A 21,278-nucleotide genomic window follows, 5' to 3' on the forward strand; every position below is an offset into this window, starting at 1 on the left:
CAAACACACAATCTTGGTCCTTATAATTAGAGATTTTTAAAAGCAAGAATGATCCATATTTGTTATCTTTTGCAGTATAAACAACTGCATTTTGTGGAGTGGAATAGCATGGATGTAAGGAATAGAAGAAAATGACACATACAAATATAGGTAGAGTGCAGTGCAGAAAATGGGATGCCCAACTCTGGGACCAAAAGCAACGGCTGCCTGAGCTTCCACAGAATGACTAAATGAGTAAAACATACGAAAGAAGGGCTCATATGGGTGTTCTAATACAAATATTCTACTATGCTTGTTTTCATCGTTTTTACATGCCCATGTGATATGGCACATTATTGCACTGAGGTGATTGATTTTTTTATTGATACAATATCAGAAGTCCCCACTCTTCCCAAAAAGGATTTTTGGTCTATGTCAAAAACCTGGCTCTGAGAAATAACTTCAGTAGAAAAATACTGAGTAGCAAAACGCCTTCTATTTTTCTTTCCTTCTTTCTCTCTTTCTTTCTTTCTTTCAGTTTTTCTGTCTGTCTGTCTGTATTTCTTTCTGTCTGTCTGTCTTTCCATCTGTCTCTCTTACTTTGCATCTCTCTTTCTGTCTTTATTATTTTCTTTTTTTTCTGTCTGCTTTTCTTTCTTTCTGTATTACTGTCTTTTGCAAAAATATTCTGCATTATTGATTTTTTTTTCCCAACAGTAACATTTAGACCTATATAAGCCATATATATGCTCGTGCCGGAAAACAAGTATGTAGAATTCTGCAGATCTGATTGAAATCAGTTGCTTTAACGCATTAGTGGAGGACAATACGCTTCAGACAGAGCGCTAATCACCTCCCATATCTAAACGGCACATTTTCAAATCACAAACCTCATCTGTCAGCCTGACGTGAGCATGTGTTAACACCACAGCGAGTGTTAAATGCAATCAGCGAGTCCCATTAAGGTCTGAACCGGGAATCCACGTTCCTGCACAACAGCCGCAACACACACACACACACACACACACACACACACACACACACACACACACACACACACTCAGCACATGTTGATTAGCGGTGTAAATATGCAATAAGTACTCTGTTTCCAGGCTGAATGGAGCGATAATGGGCCGTTATCTTATCCCGGTCAGGGGGGGAATGTTGTGCGCTGTTGCCCCGCAGAGAGGGAGCTGCTAACGGGGAGGAAACGCGCTGATCTGCTCCCCCGCCGAGAAGCGAGCGAAGTGCTAGATAATGAGATGAATCCCCAGATAGAACGCTCAGTGGCTTCAGCCCGACATGGAAATATGCTTCATATTCAGAGAGAAAAAAAAACAACAACAAAGAAATGAGAAGCAGTGATTACAGTTCCACTGCACCTTTACGCACGCGCGCTGTCCGTTTCTACAGGTCCACGCGTTATTTCTTTTAACTTCTACTAGTAATCCCATATGCCTTGGGAGTGTTTCTGCTGATGTTACATTACTATAAATAATCATTTCAAAAATAAAGATGACTGAAAAGTCGTGACTCCACACATATTTCTGTTATTTGTGAAAGGCTGCTGGTTGTTGGTCGTTGGGATGTTCTTTGTGTTTCACAAATTTCAATTTTCTTTAATAATGCTTTCTGTACAGCCCTTCGGTCAGCTTAAGCTGTGGTTAACTGTGCTCTAGAAATCAACTTGACTTTACTCTGTCTGTCTTTCTTTCTTTCCTTTGGTCTCTCTTTCTTTGTCTGTCTTTTTTAATTTCTGTCTTTTTTCTGTCCGTCTGTCTTTCGTTCCATCTTTCTTTCTGTCTCTTTCTTTCTTTCTTTCTTTCTTTCTTTCTTTCTTTCTTTCTTTCTTTCTTTCTTTCATTTTTAGGTCTGTCTTTCTACAGTTCGTCCCCGTACAGCATGTCATCCCTATCAACCAATTAGCAAAAAAAAATGGGAATAAAACTAAACGTATTGAGTTTGTGTGTGGGCTTATTGACAGGCCTGAAATTCTTTTGAAATCGGTAAATTAATGATATTTATCGAACTGTTTTCTCCACTTTTACGCGCACCTTAGGTTGCCTGCGGGCTGTGGTTTGCCGTAAAATTGTTTGATATCATTTCAAGCAACAAAAAACAGTTCACGGGGGCAATATCATTTGAGTTTGATTGATACATTTCTTTATTTGCGGGTGTCGTTTTTAAGATTGTACTCTCTGACTTCACGAGTCGGTGTGAAAGGCCTTATCTGCTCCCTTATTGTAAACACTAATGTAAATGTGTTCCACAGATTATGATGCCATCGCTGACAGGGAAATAATCGGATTACTCTGCAGAGGCTCTGTTGTGACCCAGCACCGGAGTTTTCCACACACACACACACAAAAAGAAGTCTGCAAACAGTGCGGATTATCTTAATTGAATTAATTCTCAATACACACCGATATCTGTGGCCGTTCATGGGGTCCGCGGGTCGCAGCAGCAGCAGCAGCAGCTGATCCCAGAGCAGCCGCTCCGCCGTGACGTCATCAGGGTATAAAACCCAGCCCTGCTCTCCGCAGGTCCAGCATTCAAAAGCCCAAGCAGTCAGTCCGCATCCTCGAGACGAGCTCGCGGAGCCGCGCATGGAAGAAAAGTACCCTCCAGCTCCAGCAGAGTCATCATGACGCAGTTTTAGGAGAACTTTTTTTTTTTTGTGGGAATCTTTTCAGTCCAGGACACTCACTTTTACAGAGACATTTTTCACTTTTACAGAGTTTTAGCCGTTTTTCCCGAGCCGCCGCGCACCGGTGTGATGCCCGCCGGGATGTTCAGCATAGACAGCATCCTGTCCGGCCGGCCGAGCTGCAAGGAGCCGCTACTGCTGCACCGGAGCGGCCCGGTGGTTCTCTCCGCCGGCCTCACGGACTCTATCTACACCGACTACAACGGACTGTACTCCGCAGCGTGCGGGCCTTCTCCCCCCGGTGTTCCGTCTGTGAACGGGACCAGGATAGGATATAACGGCTACTACTACGGACAGCTGCACGTCCAGGGCACCGGAGGAGCGCCGCCGTGCTGTGGCTCTGTGGCCGGCCTCAGCCCGCAGCAGTGCCCCTGCATCCCGGCAGGTAGGACAACCCAACTCTGGCTGAGTTTAGATTATAATAGATAGATTTTATTGATCTCAAATTGGGAAATTTCAGTGCTACAGCAGCAAAACATAAGACACACAGCACACATACCTACAGAATACACAGTAACTAATAAATAGGATACAATAGAAGAACAACTATCCACAAATGAAGATATAAAATACAAAGGAAAGAATGTACAAACGAATATAGGCCTACAAGTGGCGAATACAAATGTACTACCTACTTTTAGATCAACACAGAATTCAACCTAACTTCTTATTTTTAGGTTTCAAATGCAACATTGGTTTGTTTGTCACGTTTTTTTTCCTAAGTAGGCCTAACATTAACAAGAAGAAACAGTGCCAGCCTATTGTAACACCTTTTTTCGTTGCAGCAGGTCTCATTTTGACCCCAAAAATTCGAAGACAAAATATTATTCAAAGGGCTGATTGTGATTAAACACAAATATGAGTGTTTAACCTGTAATGCTTTGTTGTTTTCCGATGTTCTTAAATCTGTGTTTCCGTGACAAATCCCCATGCGAAGACAGAAAGAAAACTTATTTTTAATCTTGTGCGTAAAACAACGAATTGCGACGTTAGTTTACGCATGAACTAAAACCTTCCGCATTTACACATAGAAACCGATTCCAAACACTATGGGGAGTATTCCACTCTGATGTCAAATGCATGTGTGATGTCTTGATCTTGTCCCTGCGATGACTCCAGCGCTGCTGCGGGTTTAGTGTCAGGGATAAATGCCACTGACCCGTTTCCAAACTGTTGCTTTACGCATGAACTCAACATACTTGTGTGTGTACAAAAGATGAAGAAGAACAAGGCTGTTTCAAGACAGGCTCTATGTCTGCCAACGGTTACATAAATAGAGTTTGTTAGTTTGAATGCTTGAACGAAAATGTTCACGTGCCAAAAAAACAGACAAAGCTCAAGTTTCAGATTGCAGTTATTTTTACGCGCCAGCTGTAATCTGCATGTACACAACCGAAGCAAGAGTTTCCAATTAGCCACATTACTTATGCGCACTGTTTATTTGTATATATGTATATATATTTATATACACGCCGCTGTGGCATTTTGATTGTTCCAACCATTTCAACTCACCCAAGGGCGTAGGTTAGGGGTGGGGTGGTGGGGTGGGGGTGGGGGGGAGACACATTATAACCGGTCATCCCCGAAAGAGACTTCATTTACAGCATTCTGGTGAATTTTTATGCAACAATGCATGCCTTTTCTGCACCAATTTATGGTGCATTGTCTTTATTATTATTATTATTATTATTATTATTAATAATAATTATTCTTCTGCATGTTTCGGTATTGTTTTTTTTAGGGAGCATTTATTTACAGGTAACAAGGCTAGGCTGTAATCATGTTTTGAGCCCCCTAAAGTTATTTTTTTTAATCTCTTTTGGGGAGTGGGTTGTCTTTCATATTGTTTTTAAGGGGCGCAAATCTACTTTGTCTAAATATTGGGGGGCATATCAGAATCAGTATTACATTTATTGTCATTGTAAGTAGGCCTATAGAAAAAGAAATTACAAGTGCTACTCTATGGTGCAGACACACACACACACACACACACACACACACACACACACACACACTAGACTAACAGAACATAGAACATAGAGCAGATAATGTGAAGATGGTAAAAGGATTACAACTAGAGAAAATAGTAAACTAGTGAAATATCCCCTGCATACCCCGCCGAAATACTCACCAGTGTGAGTATGTGTGTGTGTGTGTGTGTGTGTGTGTGTGTGTGTGTGTGTGTGTGTGTGTGTGTGTGTGTGTGATGTTTCCGCAGGCTACGACAGCCCGGGCTCAGTGCTGATCTCCCCGGTGCCGCACCAGATGATGTCCTACATGAACATGGGCAGCCTGTCGCGCACCGAGCTGCAGCTCCTCAACCAGCTGCACTGCCGCCGCAAGCGGAGGCACCGCACCATCTTCACCGACGAGCAGCTCGAGGCTCTGGAGGGCCTCTTCCAGGAGACCAAGTACCCAGATGTCGGCACCCGGGAGCAACTGGCCCGCAAGGTCCACCTCCGGGAGGAGAAGGTCGAGGTCAGAGGCGCTTTGGCTTTTTCATTCACTTCAGATATTTACTTTTTCTCCCTCCTTTTAAACCGGTCACTGCACCGATTCTGATTGGTCGATACAAAACAGACAAATATACAACATCCGCTGGCTCTGATGAATGAACGATATAGGCTTTATAGTTCCAACATGTACATATAAAGCTATAAAAGCTAAAAGAACAAAAACAATAGTAACTTAACATGTCATACAGTTCAGCTTCATACTGATTTGTTGTCTTTTAAACCAGTCACTGCACCGATTATGGTTGTTCGATTCAAACCAACACTCACTAGCTCTCATATAGACTTGAGTTGAGTTGATTGTAAAACCAGCAGGAGCATCACACCTTCACAGACATCAGGCCTGAATGGATTCATGAGCTGATGAATGAATTACGAACGATAATAAAAACAATACAAGCTAAAAGAACAAAAACAAGATGTTAAACAGTGTGATACATGGATCTTACTCATACCCTAAGGCATATTTTGTCTGTAATTCACAGCTTTCAATAGAAATTAGTGGAATTTTGCCATAAACATCTTTTAAAGGCCGTTTTCTCAAAATTAGTTTTTTTTTTTCTCACACTCCGAGCAAAGATGTTCCACTTCTGTATGACCTACGTACACCAAACGTTACAGTCGTATTCCTAACTACATTTCGAAGGTTTTTACAGAGGGATTTGTTGATATGTTATTCTTGGCCTGATTTATATGACATTTTATGCCTAAAAATAGGGCGGAAATCCATGTTGGCAGTATTTTCTGATTCACTGGTTAAGAAAAGGAGATATTCATGATCCCCTCTGTAAATGTCTTTTCATTGAATATATCAACAAAACGCAAAAAAAAATAATTTTGAACCTTGGTTTTTTTTCCCCAATCGTCAGATTCTTCGCTTCCAAATATGCAAATGAGCGCATATTTAATTAGATATAGCCTAATTAGCACATTTAAACAGAAAATTACAGAAAATTTGCAACCATTTTTTTTCCCTCCTATTCATGTGAGGAATCAACTAGTAAAGTTTGATGGTGATATCTGTCATTTAAAAATGTTGCTCTATTCACCTGTAGTGTCTGGCCTTAAAGTAACATGTCCAATAGGAATAGGAAGATTATCTTAGATTATGTTAGATTATTTTAGATTATTTTAGATTAGATTATCTTAGATTATCTTAGATTATCTTAGATTATGTTAGATTATTTTAGATTATTTTAGATTAGATTAGATTAGATTCAACTTCACTGTAATTGTGCAGTGTACAAGCACAAAGACAGCGAAGTGCAGTTTGTGTCCAATAAGCATATGTTTATTTAATCCTACACCTTCTCCAAGAATCATCAGGACATTTTAATATATTATTATGTTGTGCCTTATTGTAAGGCCTCATTTAACAATTCACCGGTCTATAAAGTCCATGTAAAAACAATTAAAAAAGGAGCAGGAGGTGACATCATTTGGCTGACTTGAACTAAATAAGTGAGTCAGCTAAACGGGTGAGATGTTGCACATTGTCTTCCTGTGACAGGGCTTTTTTTTTTTTAATAAATCAAAACAGAGATGAATTCATGGAGACTATAGCTTTGCTGTCGATGTGAATAAACAAACAAAGTCAGAGGAAACCAGCCCATACATCAACCAACCAATCGACGAAATAATAATAAAAAAAAATAATAATAATAATAATAATCCCCATAATTGTTATGTTTAGCATTATTAGCGTATTAAGCGAAGTAACACAACTCCGCAGAATGTGAAGGTTGTCCGCTTGACATTTGGAATTTATTTTAGCGCGAGAATAAAAGATCACCCGACGTCAGGATGGTCGCAGGGGAGATGATGTCATCAATGTTTTTTTATATATATATATATATATATATATATATATATATATATATATATATATATATATATATATATACATTAGTTTGTAAATTGACCCTCATGTTGTCCTCGGGTCAAATTTGAGTTGTTTTTTTATATCAGAAATATGGGACGTCAAAATAAGCGCCTAAAACTTTGGGGAAAAAGCGTCAAAAACGTAAAAAAAAAAAAAAAGGGGATACAAACATCAGAAACAGCTTTAATGTGGAGAAAAAAAGTGACCAAAAAAGACAAAAAACGTAAAAAATAAATAAATAAATGTAAAAAGCAACAAAAACGTTGAGTTTTTTTAATGTTTGACAGGTAGACATCACAAGGGTTATAAAAAGCCGAAATAAAACAATTCTTAAATAAGACAATAAAGCTGTGTAACGTCCTCGGTAAATAAACGGACTTATGGCGTGACGCTGCGGGACGGAATGAACCATTACAGACCGAGCAGGGGGACTAACACACATCAACACACCAGATTTCTCACAATGTTGCGATGTTTTAATTAACAACAGGGGTGATAGATACTGTAGGCTGCAGGCAGCGTTGAAAATGATCACCATATACCAGCTAAATGCTGCTTCACTCACCAGCCAAAAATAACAATGGTCATCTAATAACCATATTTGTTTTGTTTTATTATATGTATATAGCGTCTCAGAACTGCGCACCTTACCCCCCCCCCCCCTTTTTTGTTTTTTTTGCACTACTTATTTTTAGTTATCCTATATTTATTTTACATACATGTTGGCACTGGAAAAGGATTTGCTTTTAATGTCATTGTACATGTGTATAGTGACAATAAAAAGGCATTCTATTCTATTGAGTGGCTGGGACACATTTCAAAATTAATGAAATTAAAGTTAATTTTGAACCCTGGCTATAGGGTTAGGCTACACACACACACACACACACACACACACACACACACACACAGACAGACACACACACACACACACACACACACACACACAAGTTGTAGGCTATATAACATGAAGTTGTAGAGCGTCATAAAAGAAATATACAAAGTAGTAATCCTGCATAAACTGAAAAGCCTGTGTGTGTGTGCGTGTGTGTGTGTGTGTGTGTGTGTGTGTGTGTGTGTGTGTGTGTGTGTGTGTGTGTGGAGGGGGGGTGTAAAAAATGTTTAGTATTAACCTCAGGCTGCTGGTGTCAAATCAGGTGAGGGGCTCTCTGACTGAAACACAGAGAGATAGTGAGCTGTCCGCCTCTGACAGAAGAAACACACGTCAGGGTTAGATATTAAAACTGTGTTTTTTTTTATTCGGTAGGTTTGGTTCAAAAACAGACGCGCGAAGTGGAGGAGGCAGAAAAGGTCTTCATCAGAGGAATCAGAGAACTCTCAGAAATGGAACAAAACGGCCAAAACTTCCGCGGAGAAAACCGAGGAGGCGAAAAGCGAAGTGGACTCAGACAGCTGATAATAAAAGCGACCCGACGCCGCGGCCACGTGTGCGTGTGCGCGTGTGCGTGTGTGTGTGTGTGTGTGTGTGTGTGAAAGCGACCGGACGCCGCGGCCACGCGTGTATGTGTGTGTGTGTGTGTGTGTGTGTGTGTGTGTGTGTGTGTGTGTGCGTGTGTGCGTGTGTGAAAGCGATCGGACGCCGCGGCCAGCTGTGTGTGTGTGTGTGTGTGTGTGTGTGTGTGTGTGTGTGTGTGTGTGTGAAAGCGACCGGAAGCCGCGGCCACCTCTGTGTGTGTGTGTGTGTGTGTGTGTGTGTAAAAGCGACCTGACGCCGCGGCCGCGTGTGTGTGTGTGTGTGTGTGTGTGTGTGTGTGCGCGCGCGTGTCATGAAACGTGTTGCCATGTTGCACAGTTGTACATATCTTACATTTTATTATTGATCCTGTGTGTCCGCTATTTATATTTAATTTAAAAGTTGTTTTGTTAATGTTACGCACGCCAGGTGACGTGATGACGCTCGGAGGGGATTGACTGCCATGTCGGAATATATCGTAGCCCTAATGTTATATGATGTGTGTGACACTTCTGTGGATGTTAAATGTTGTAATTCTGGTATTGACTGTAACACATCCAGAGGCTGCAGAGCCACAGCTGTTGGGGAACATATGCCGACGTTTATGTAATTATATTTTGCAAACCTACGTAAAAGGACAACGAGTATTCATTAAAATATAAATGGAACATCATCAACTTGTCTGACTTTTTCTTCGAGGCGGAGAGGAAGCGATTTCAAATAGTTATTTTGAAATTGGGGAGGACAGATTCCAAAATTAATTTCCCGATTTTTTTTTTTTTTTTGCTGACATCGACCTGCCAGCTGATTGGTCTTTAAACTGCAAAAAAAAAATGAAGTAAGTCGATCAATCCAATCCAACTTTATTTATAAAGCACGTTTAAAAAAAAAACGACATAATGGCATAATCTCACACACACGTTTGGTCGCACGTTCACATAGGCCTACACACAACTATATCAGAAATATGGCTCTCATTTTGACTACCCAATTTGAATTACCCAAAAATAACATGGAGGATACTTGTAGGATAATTATTTATTACAACAAATAATCAGATCCCTACTTTCATTGAATTTTGGGTGTTTTATTACATTTTTTAGCATTTGACAGTATTCCAAACAGTATCCTAACTTATTATGGATTATACTTATTATACTTTCCTATAAATGAGGTTTATTGACCATGAATTCCAAAAATAAGTCTAGTGGTAATGAGTTGGTGTTTATACATGGTGGTGAAAAGCGCCAAACACATTGAAAAAAGCGCCAAAAGTGTCGTCACAGCTCACAAAAACGTCAGAAAAAGTGTTGATTTAGCAGATGGTTATTTTAAAAAAAACAAAAACAAATATGCCAGAGCAGGTGTGTCCTCAGTACGTAATAATATAACTACCAGGGGCGATTTAAGCCCTTTTTTAAGGGTGCTGAAGCAAAAAATAATCACTGTGTTAAGGTGGCGATACACAGAGCCGATTATCGGCCGTCGGACCGTCTGGCGAGGTCGGTGACTTGAGTCTGTTCGGTGTGTTCCGTGCCGTCGTCCGTCGGAGGAGCCGTCGGCCTTCATTTGGGCCGACCTGACATGCTCAGTCGGAGACAGGACAGTCGGGACTCACCCAGAAATGGCGAGCGGATGAGCCTCTCAAAATCTGTACGAAAACCTTTTAAACTGACCTTTGTCGATCTGAAATGAAGACAGATTCAGCAACTGTTAAGCTATTTCTCACTTAAAATGTTTTCAGAAACACTTTTCGGTGAACTATTTCAGTACAATATGAGATCGTATTATGAACAAGCCGCCATGACAGTCTGGCTGTGAATTTCCGGGGAAAAAAGAACCACGTGACGCGTTTGTCCAATCAGCTGCCGGTTTTCATTTTCTGGGAAACGATACAGAGCGGCGCCGCCTGCTGCTATGCCTCTGCCGACGGTCGGCCGTCTGGTTGGTGTGTAACTACCTTTAGTGTGTGTTAATCTATTGTGAGCTAAAAGGAGTTGTAAGGAGTGAGCCCAGCATCGAGATGCCTACATCATTCAGAATTCAGAAACAATTCAGAGCCATTTTCAGAAAATAGTGCTTGTCAGCCATTGGTCAAAACGCATGAATCTCAAAAACAATAGACCTTTTTCACGGCAGACATGTTGACATGTCATAGTAGGAAAAGCACAGGTGTATTCAAACCCATTAATGATGGCTGCGTTCCACTTAGGAGAGGCCCTGGTATTGTACATGCTGACTCACTGAAATAGCTCACTGGGACACTTGATGGAATTGAGTCATCGTTAAGGTTATACATTTCAGCTGTGCTTTCACCAACTATGACAAGTCACCATGTCTGCTGCATGAAAAAGGTCCACTGATAGCTTACTGCATTTTGGAAATGTCTGCTTTTCCATATAGATAAACAGCCTATCCGATACCACCTCGCCGCCTTGGTAGGAATGGCCCTGTGGCATTAACCCTCCCATTGTCCTCAGGTCAAATTTCACCCTTTTTCAAAGTTTTTACATCAGAAATATGGGTTTCTTAACATACCAAATTGCCCCAAAATAACTTGGATGCATGCATGTACGTTGTATGGAACCCAGACAACATATACATCTGTGCATCCATGCTCTTTCGCAGGTCAAATTATTGATTACTTCCATTGAATTTTGGTTGTTTTATTTAATGTCAAGGCTTTTAAAAATTTTTTTTAAATGGTTTCAAACACAATTCCGTGAAATGCAAAGTAATTCATAGCTGCTGTTTGTCAAACATCATTTTATTAGGTTTATTGACCATGAATTGACCATGAATAATAAAAAAAAAAGCGCTGAAAAGAGGAACGAAAAGGTTTTAAAAAAGCGCCAAAAGCATAAAAAAGCGTCAAAAAAAGTCAAAAAAAGTTCCAAACAAAGCCGCATTTTCAATTTTGACCCGGAATGACAAGTTCATGGCCGACGGTGGAGACGACACAAGGGTTAACCCTCGTGTTGTCATCGGGTCAAATTTGACCTGTTTTCAAAGTTTTTATGTCAGAAATATGGGTTTCTTTGAACCAAAATGCCCCAAAAATAACATGGATGTATTGTATGTATCTACGATCATCGCAGGTCAAATCATTACTTCCATTGAATTTAGGTTGTTTTATTCTTTTTCATTGCATTTGATAAATGAAAAAAAAAAATGGTTTTACAACAGTATCCTGACTCAACTTTGACATAAACCAGTCTGTGATTCACTCAACATTCTCTGATCTTAACTATTAGTCAAAATAATTGATAATATCTGCTTTTTTCCAACAATTATTTTTGGATAAAAAGTCATTTAAAGGTCCTATGACATGCTGCTTTTTGGATGCTTTCATATAGACCTTAGTGGTTCCCTAATACTGTATCTGAAGTCTCTTTTATATAGACCTTAGTGGTCCCCTAATACTGTATCTGAAGTCTCTTTTATATAGACCTTAGTGGTCCCCTAATACTGTATCTGAAGTCTCTTTTATATAGACCTTAGTGGTCCCCTAATACTGTATCTGAAGTCTCTTTTATATAGACCTTAGTGGTCCCCTAATACTGTATCTGAAGTCTCTTTTATATAGACCTTAGTGGTCCCCTAATACTGTATCTGAAGTCTCTTTTATATAGGCCTTAGTGGTCCCCTAATACTGTATCTGAAGTCTCTTTTATATAGACCTTAGTGGTCCCCCTAATACTGTATCTGAAGTCTCTTTTATATAGGCCTCAGTGGGCCCGCTAATACTGTATCTGAAGTCTCTTTTATATAGACCTTAGTGGTCCCCTAATACTGTATCTGAAGTCTCTTTCCTGAAATTCAGCCTTGGTCCAGAATTACAGCCACTAGAGCCAGTCCCACAATGAGCTTTCCTTAGGATGGGCCATTTCTGTGTCTGTAGCTTTAAATGCTATTGAGGAGGAGAGAGGGGGGGGGGCAAGGTGGAAGGTGGGGGTGTGGCCTTGACCACCTGCCATGCTTCAATCGTTTTCAAGCCATGATGTCTCTCTCTCATGGGTGGGCCAAATTCTCTGGGCGGGCAAAGCAGAAGAAGGGGAGGTAACCTTTCCCCTTATGATGTCATGAGGGGAAGATTCCAGATCGGCCCATCTGAGCTTTCATTTTCTCAAAGGCAGAGCAGGATACCCAGTGCTAGGTTTACACCTATGACCATTTGTAGCCACTGGGGGACCATAGGCAGGCTGGGGGAACTCATACTAATGTTAAAAAACCTCAAAGTGAAATTTTTATGCCATGGGACCTTTAAATCAGAAAAGAAAACCAGAAAAGGTGAAGCTGAGCGCATTAAAAATGAGAAAAGAACTGGAGGAAAGTGAGGCAAAATGCTGCAAAAATTACAGTGTTCATAACATGTTATGATGACATGTTTGTGTTTAGCAGGGCTGCCCTCAGAAACTACCCTTCCTGAGTTGATTCTAGTTTTTTTGAGTTTTTTTTTTAAAGAAATAAACGGCATCAACACTTAAAGGTGCAGTAGGTAAGACTTATAAAACTACCTCTCTGTCATATCTGCTGAAACTGACTCTATGTTCCAGTAGAACTACATGAAGCAGGTCATTTCCCTCTGGCTCCACCTACAGGCTGTAGTGCGATCTGCAAAAATCCACCGACACAGGGGGGGGTGTCTAACTGCGTGTCAATCACTGCTCACGCACACGCATTCATTCTCCGTTGTGGGGGGAGGGGCTTAGGAGACCGTTTTGGGCTTTAGCGTAAAGGGGGGGAGGGACTGAGAAGTTGTTGATGGTCAAATTTTTTGGCTAAGTTACCTACAGCACCTTTAATTAGCAATAAGACACCCATTGCTGTGTTGTGAATTATTTTGGATTCTTTTCTGAAGCAGTTTTTGTGTATAACAATACAACTAAAAGATACACCCAGTGGTCACTTTATTAGGGACATGCACAGCCTAACATAGCCAAACCAATGTCTGCCATGAAGTGGACTTCCATGATGCTATAATGTTCAGTTTTTGTTGGCTATCAAAAGAGTTGTTCATTCAATTGTATAATATAATGGCGTTGCGGCCACACTGATGTACTGCATCATATTGAGAGGGGTTTCTAATATTCTGTCCCCCTCATGATGTTAACGAGGAGGACAAGAAATTTGGAACATCCCTTAATAATATAATGGAGTTTGAACAACACCTCTAACTGTGACTTCAATAATAATTATTATTATATAATACATTATTAATGCATGTAATGTCATTGAATTTTCACATATCCAACAATGTCAACCCAATCTGAAGATAATAACTTTGTAAAGGTAGAAAAAGATAAGATAGGAATAGCTTAAATGACATAAAATACATATAAGAAACAGAAAAGATGAATAGAAACAGTGCAAAAAGAAGGTTGAATGGAGTGGAATATGTTGTTTAAGTTTTTTAAGTTTTTTATTGTATATGTTTTTTTTCGTGCCAACGGGACTCTGTTGCATCGGCCTGATGGCAGTAACTGAAAGGATTGGCAGAGCCGTTGTATTGATTTGCAATAGATTGAACAAATGTCCCTAATAAAGTGGACGCTGAGTGTATGTAACTGGCACAAAGCGTAACCAGAAAATTATAACCACAAAATGGTAGGCTCGTTATATTTTCACATGCTAATTAATATAAAAAAGACAACTTTACATCAGAGTAGATCGGGGGAAATTGAATAAAATCTGGACTTTTCAAAATAAGACTCACTTGTTCAGCTGCAGCTAAGAGAAGGGCCACAGCCTCTGAACTCATGTTTTCCGCTGTTTGTCATGCTGTTTGGGTTTTATTTGTTTAGGCGGGGGTGGTTACATTCTACAATTTTAAATAACTAACACATGTTGGGTATTTAGTAGGCTGATTTCAGTTTTTTAAGACCCAAAATATCAAAAAAAGAGTCTTTTTCTCTGTGTGGAGAAGACTTTGAAATAGCATTCAGACCTGCACATTGATAAATACAATTTGCAGAATATGCAATTTTACAGTTAACTGGATGAATAAAATAAGACAAATGTATGGTAGCACTTTACAATAACTACACACAATGTATTATTTATTTAATAATAACCACTCTGGTGTCTGGTCAGAGTTTTGTGCTTGGTGACGCTTGTGTTTGGGGGACGACGTCAGTTTTGCTGAAACTCTTGCTACGGCCCTGCAACTAATGATTATTGCCATTAGACCAGGGGTCTTCAACGTGTTTTAGGCCAAGGACCCCTTAGCTGAAAAAGAGACAGAGCAGGGACGCGTAACTACGTATATTGTATACAATTGTGTTGCATATTTAAAGCGTAACTCTCGCCAAAATGCAACCTAGGGACTTTTTGTGAATGTACCCGAGTCAAACTTTCATTGAAAAGCATATTTAGGACGGAAGCGCCACTTTTAAGATTGACCGTATTTTCATTTTGGGTCAAATGGCCTTTTGAATGGGAATAGGGGACACTACTATGATAGCATCAAAATCACTATTTTTAAAACACTAAGAAGGCTCGACACAACATGAGACTTTGCTCAGAGTATCACCCGGAGCTCTACACCTGAACTCCAGCATTGAGAACATTGTTTGTGTTCACAGAGTTTACTAAAAAGAAAGGCTTTGAACAATTCACATTAGCAGTTGGTTTTTCTGCTCGCCGCCATCTTGACAGGCAAAGAGGGTGGGGATGGCGCAGTGGATATGACACATGCCTTTGGTGTGGGAGAGCTGTGTTCAACTCCCACTGTGATACATCAACCAATGTGTCCCTCAGTAAGACACTCAACCCCTAGTTGCTCCTGGCCTCTGACATATGTAGAAATTGTGTGTCTGTGTGGTTATAATGAATCACATTTGGAACCCTCAGAAATAGCATTACAAAACTGTAAGATGCTTGACCTCTTTGTATGCTTTTTGGAGAAGTAAACCTAAAAGTACCTCTCATTTCATGTATTGAAAACTAAGTTTTGGACACAGTATGGAAGTGATTTTAAATTAGCCTTGAACATTATCCGCATTATCTTACGATAAAACAAATCCTCAAAATTTTATAAACATTGGATTTGCGTGATCATAGTTATTAGAAGTGTTGCCTTAACAGCTGGCTCAGCTGTTTGGGTCGGGGACATACAGCGATACATTACCGATTTATTTGGACCGTAACGGAGCTATAAAGGAATAAACTCAACCCCATCCTGCTATGTAGCTGCAGGGAGAGGAATGAACGCTCACAGCAAAATGTGGAAAAAAAAATCCAGTGCTGACTTTTGGCTCCAGATTCTTGTTCTTGTCAATGTGATCTGTAGTCAGACATTTCCAGATTTAAATCATAACTCGATACAGTATTTTATTCCGCCATGATGTTGTCCAACTGTTTGTGTTAACCCTTTCAGACCTGACTTTCACTCATTTGACTTTTTCCAGCTTTTTCTTACCCTTCACCCGTGAAGGCTAAATGACTGACACAGTCAGGCAAATATCATCAACACTATACCGGATTTACCTTTAATGGCCGTTTGAGGCAGTGGTGTAGTCTACGTGATACGAAGGTATACGCCCGTATACCCACTGAGAAAGCTCCAGGATTTCCTTATACCCAGTTTAACCCTTGTGTTGTCTTTCCGTCAACCATGCAGCTTTTTGTCATTCTGGGTCAAAATGAAAACCTTTTTTTATTTTTATTTTTTTATCAAGTTTTTGAAGCTTTTTCTGACTTTTGTTGTCACTTTTTTCCAAGTTTGTCACTTTTTCTGACGTCTCTGTTAATTGTTCTGAAGCTTTTTCTTGTGTTTTTCCCCCACGTTTCTGAAGCATTTTTGTCACTTTTTCAACCTATCAATGTTTTTTCAAATGCTATAAAGTATATATAAAGTATAGAACTGATCATTTATTTTACACTAAAGAACGTTGTATAGAACCATCCACGTTATTTTGTTTTGGATAATTTGTTGAAAGAAACCCAAATCTTTGATATAGAGACTTTTTGAAAATGGGTCAAATTTGACCAGGAGGGTTAAAATGTACAAAGCTACGTACCAACATAGTTTTGTGACAGAACTTTCAGTTCAGCTATTTTTTTTGTGCAAATACTGGGTTGAGTAATGTGACAGCAAACTGAACAAACGCTGCAGAGCATGCAGAGAGACTAACAAAGTAAACCCACTACGATAAACTAGACTACATTGCTGGTTTTAGGCATACATTTCTTAACAGTACACATAGGTGGGACAACAGTGTATTGTTATTAATACATCTATTATACATTTTGTTGGAGAAGTTCTTTTAGTTCTTTTTTCTTTTGTCTATATGTTTTTGTGTTTTATTTTACACTGGTTTTAAGGCTAGTTAGACTTTCTGAAAACCCCCCACACAGCAAATATGTTATTCATGAAAGCCATCAGCAGGGCTGTAGTCAAGTCCACCTTTGTCAAGTCCAAGACAAGTCCAAGACCAGGACTAGTCAATACCGAGTCCAAATGAAAGACCGTTCTAAGGCCCTGTTTACACGACAACGCTTGCGGGTGTAAACGACAAAATATTTGATCAGATGTGCCTTTCGTTTAGACGGCGACGGCGTTTTTGGGGCTTAAAAAGCAAAAAACCACCCTCCAGAGTGGAAATCTTAAAAACGCTCCACCATCGCGTTCCCATCTAAAGGGTAAAAACGCACTGTGCAAATGGGTGTGTGTGTGTGTGTGTGTGTGTGTGTGTGTGTGTGTGTGTGTGTGTGTGTGTGTGTGTGTGTGTGTGTGTGTGTGTGTGTGTGTGTGTGTGTGTGTGTGTGTGTGTGTGTGTGTGAAAGCGACCAGAAGCCGCGGCCACCAAGTGTGTGTGTGTGTGTGTGTGTGTGTGTGCCTTGTGTGCGCCCCGCATGAGTGTGTGTGTGTGTGTGTGTGTGTGTGTGCCGTGTGTGCGCCGCGCGTGTGTGTGTGTGTGTGTGTGTGTGTGTGTGTGTGTGTGTGTAAGTGTGTGTGTGTGTGTGTGTGTGTGTGTGTGTGTGTGTAAGTGTGTGTGTGTGTGTGTGTGTGTGTGCCGTGTGTGCGCCCCGCGTGTGTGTGTGTGTGTGTGTGTGTGTGTGCGTGTGCGCGCGGCGTGTGTGTCTGTGTGTGCATTGTTTAGAGCAGTAACTTCACCTCGTCTGTCCAGACAAAAGAATTGTCAGCTTTTGTTGTTCGCTTCGCCATGTTTTGGTAGCCAATTACACCCAACCTCTTATCCAGTAGCAATGGACTACAGATGGAATGTAACCCTAACTCTAACATAGGGCTTAATTTTAAGAACAATCTTAGAAATAGGGCTACGCAATGCAGTGAGCATGATCGGTTTGCGTACAGTAAAGGCAGAGTCTGTGTTACCTTATTTTGACAGAAATCTTTGGATTTTCCTGTTATTTATGACAGTTTTGACACAAAAATGTATATAATGTAATGTAATATATGCATTGAGCAAATAAAACCCCAATCAACAAAATCGGTTACAAAAATAAGATTTATATTTGAATAAATCATCGGGAGAGTCCGATACAGCCTGAATCTGGAGATTAAACTGAGATCAGTGCTCCTATTCAAGTTTATGTTCAGCTTGTTCAACGGTTGTTTGGTAAATTACTCTTAAACACATTTAGAGAGGATTTGAGTTGCTATTTTTATTCTCAATTCTTGTCATTTTGGGGCGGGGGGGGGGGCAAACATTCCTCTATATGCAGAAAAACAACCTGCATAAAACTCATTTGGGCTCAAAGATCGAGTGATTTAATCTGGAGGCATCTCAAACGCATTTTAACTAAACCAATCTAAGGTCAAGGGCCACTTACTAAATATACACTGACTCCATTACAACAGTTGATGACTTCCAATCTGCAAGTTCTGCTTTAAAGTGACTCAGAGCGTGGCGATGGTGGCAGAGTGAGCAGCAGGTCGTGGTTATGATTATGGCTGATGTTTTAGTATCAGAGCGAGCGAGCAGCCGTGCAGCCTGACAGCTCCACTGTGATCTCTGCTCCCTTCTAATCACAGCGGACTGCACAGCACACCCTGCAGCCCGCACTGCTAACCAGAGCTTGGACTCAGCAAACACACTGCCACACATCATCTGCGCCACAGTTTTTACATTTCAAACGACAGCCGCATGCATAATCTGAAAATATGTTATTGGAAGATTTCCTTTAAAACAAAAAAGGTTTTATATCACCGCAGCGCTTTGGAGTAAGGTCTGGCTACACCACACATACATTCTGGGATAGGAGAAAGAAAAATACTCTGGGTTGTTTGCATTTCTTTAGACCAATCACAATCATCTTGGGCGACGCTAAGCTCTGGATGCAGCAACGGTGCCTCTGCAAAATGGTCTCGGAAAGGAACTTGTTTTTGTGGAACATTTGCACCCCGCCAACAAAAACGCCACATACAATATTAAATAAAGTTAACTGTTGACACAATACAGTAACATGGACTATTTAAATTAGCTGATACATAGTCAAACGTCATTTACTCTCACCAGTGTATCTCTGTGTGTACTTCATCCACAGCAATCCCACCAATTGGTCCCAAAACGTCCCAGTTAGAGAGGAAATGCCGTGAACATATTCTTTGTAAATCTTTACAATCATTCCCGGAAAGAACCAAGCAGGCCTGCCTTGTTGCACGATCAAAATTTTCTTCAAAACTTGACGTTTTCAGCGTGTAGCTCGCTAGCTTGAAGTTTGTTTGAGAACGGCAACACACAGATAGGGGAAGGTGATCCACGCGCCTGATGTCAGGCAGTTATCCTAGAAATGCACTTCCGTTGCTCCAGACTAATTCTGAGGAGACTTGAGAATGAATCATGTTGCCTGTATTACACAGGGACTGCCCATTTCTCCGACGCTCCATTGTTCCGACCTCTCAATAACCCGAAAAATTCCCTTTGGTCCTACAGCCCACTAGTCCGACGTCCCTTTGGTGGCGAAATTACGAATCTCACTATGGCCACGCCAAGACCCGCCCTACGAAGCAGCTCGATTGGTTGGGGTTATGCATTTGACCTCGTGTGGTTAAGGTTAGGATAGCCGATTGGTCAGGGGATAGGACCTGTACAAATGGGGTTACGTTACCTTGCGTAAGCATGGACGCATGGCCAATGAATGCTATTAAAGGGCAGGTCTTGGCGTGGCCATAGTGGCTCCATAAGCTCCACTACAGTTATACACTGCAGTAGGAAGAAGGCTCCTGTATTTGCAGCTGATATTGAGGCCCTGTCTTGTTAGATAAGAAATAATCTATATCGCCGACGTTTCATTTCCGGGGTTGTTCAGGTGCCGCCGTGTTTTAAGGAAGAACCTTTTCACTCCAACGTACAAAAACATTTCTTGCAGAAAAGAGTAACGAAGATGCTAGTACGTAGGAGGGCGGAGCCAGGCTACAGGGCACCGCCAGATGCCAGTCATTTCAGCAAACATGACAGTTAAGTTTAGCCGACAAAAAATGAGCGTCACTGACAGTTAAGTTTAGGCACCAAAAGGACTAGTTACGTTTAGGAAAAGATCGTGGTTTGGATTAAAACACTCCCGAGGAACGAACACACGTTTCCTGGGTAAAAGTCTTTTGTTTTCCCAAGGAAGCAAACTCCGCTCCCCGCGTGGAAAGCCCTGTGTTTTATGACCCACCCATCCACTCCGACCTCCTCACAACGCGGCCCCAAGCAGTCAATGTGCTGCATACAGTAAAAAATATATGGAATACATCCAAATGACATTACTTTTCGTAGCTAGATTCCAATCCAAAACGGGGCCAGAAGTGTTTTCAAATGTCTCCGGTTTAGGGGCTCTGAAACGCCAGAGCAGGGGGAATGAGAGGGGGGAAACACCAGAGCAGGGGGAATGAGAGGGGGAAACACCAGAGCAGGGGGAATGAGAGGGGGGAAACACCAGAGCAGGGGGGAATGAGAGGGGAAACGCCAGATCAGGGGGGAATGAGAGGGGGAAACGCCAGATCAGGGGGAATGAGAGGGGGAAACACCAGAGCAGGGGGGAATGAGAGGGGGAAACACCAGAGCAGGGGGGAATGAGAGGGGGAAACGCCAGAGCAGGAGGAATGAGAGGGGGAAACGCCAGAGCAGGGGGAATGAGAGGGGGAAACGCCAGAGCAGGGGGAAAGAGAGGGGGGGGAACACCAGAGCAGGGGGAATGAGAGGGGGGAAACACCAGAGCAGGGGGAATGAGAGGGGGAAACACCAGATCAGGGGGGAATGAGAGGGGGAAACGCCAGAGCAGGAGGAATGAGAGGGGGAAACATCAGAGCAGGGGGAATGAGAGGGGGAAACACCAGAGCAGGGGAATGAGAGGGGGAAACATCAGAGCAGGGGGAATGAGAGGGGGAAACACCAGAGCAGGGGGAATGAGAGGGGGAAACACCAGATCAGGGGGAATGAGAGGGGGAAACGCCAGAGCAGGAGGAATGAGAGGGGGAAACACCAGAGCAGGGGGAATGAGAGGGGGGAACACCAGAGCAGGGGGAATGAGAGGGGGAAACACCAGAGCAGGGGGAATGAGAGGTGTAAATGTAGCAAAAGATATTTGTTTTTAAACCAAAACGTAGCGATGTAAATGTAGCCTCAGAAAACAAATGCTGCAGTGCTATGTTAAAAGCAAAAAGAATCACACTTGCATGGAAGTTAAGAGAGCTGCTTTGTAGTTATTTGAAAACCACTAATAAAAACAATAATTGTATAGGGGCCAGTAAAAATTGACTTTGGGCAAATA

General features: G+C 41.4%; 1 protein-coding gene across 1 annotated transcript; it reads left to right on the forward strand.

Annotated features, from left to right (window-relative positions):
- Nucleotides 1-2,543: 2,543 nt before the first annotated feature.
- On the forward strand, nt 2,544-9,218 carry gsc (goosecoid). Its single transcript, XM_078277481.1, has 3 exons — nt 2,544-3,071; nt 4,905-5,164; nt 8,349-9,218. The coding sequence occupies exons 1-3, from the start codon at nt 2,756-2,758 to the stop codon at nt 8,496-8,498; spliced, it is 726 nt and encodes a 241-aa protein (XP_078133607.1). The 5' UTR covers nt 2,544-2,755; the 3' UTR covers nt 8,499-9,218.
- The last annotated feature ends 12,060 nt before the right edge of the window (nt 9,219-21,278 follow it).

This window comes from Sander vitreus, chromosome 20, assembly GCF_031162955.1.
Source record: "Sander vitreus isolate 19-12246 chromosome 20, sanVit1, whole genome shotgun sequence".
Classification (NCBI taxonomy): Eukaryota; Metazoa; Chordata; class Actinopteri; order Perciformes; family Percidae; genus Sander; species Sander vitreus.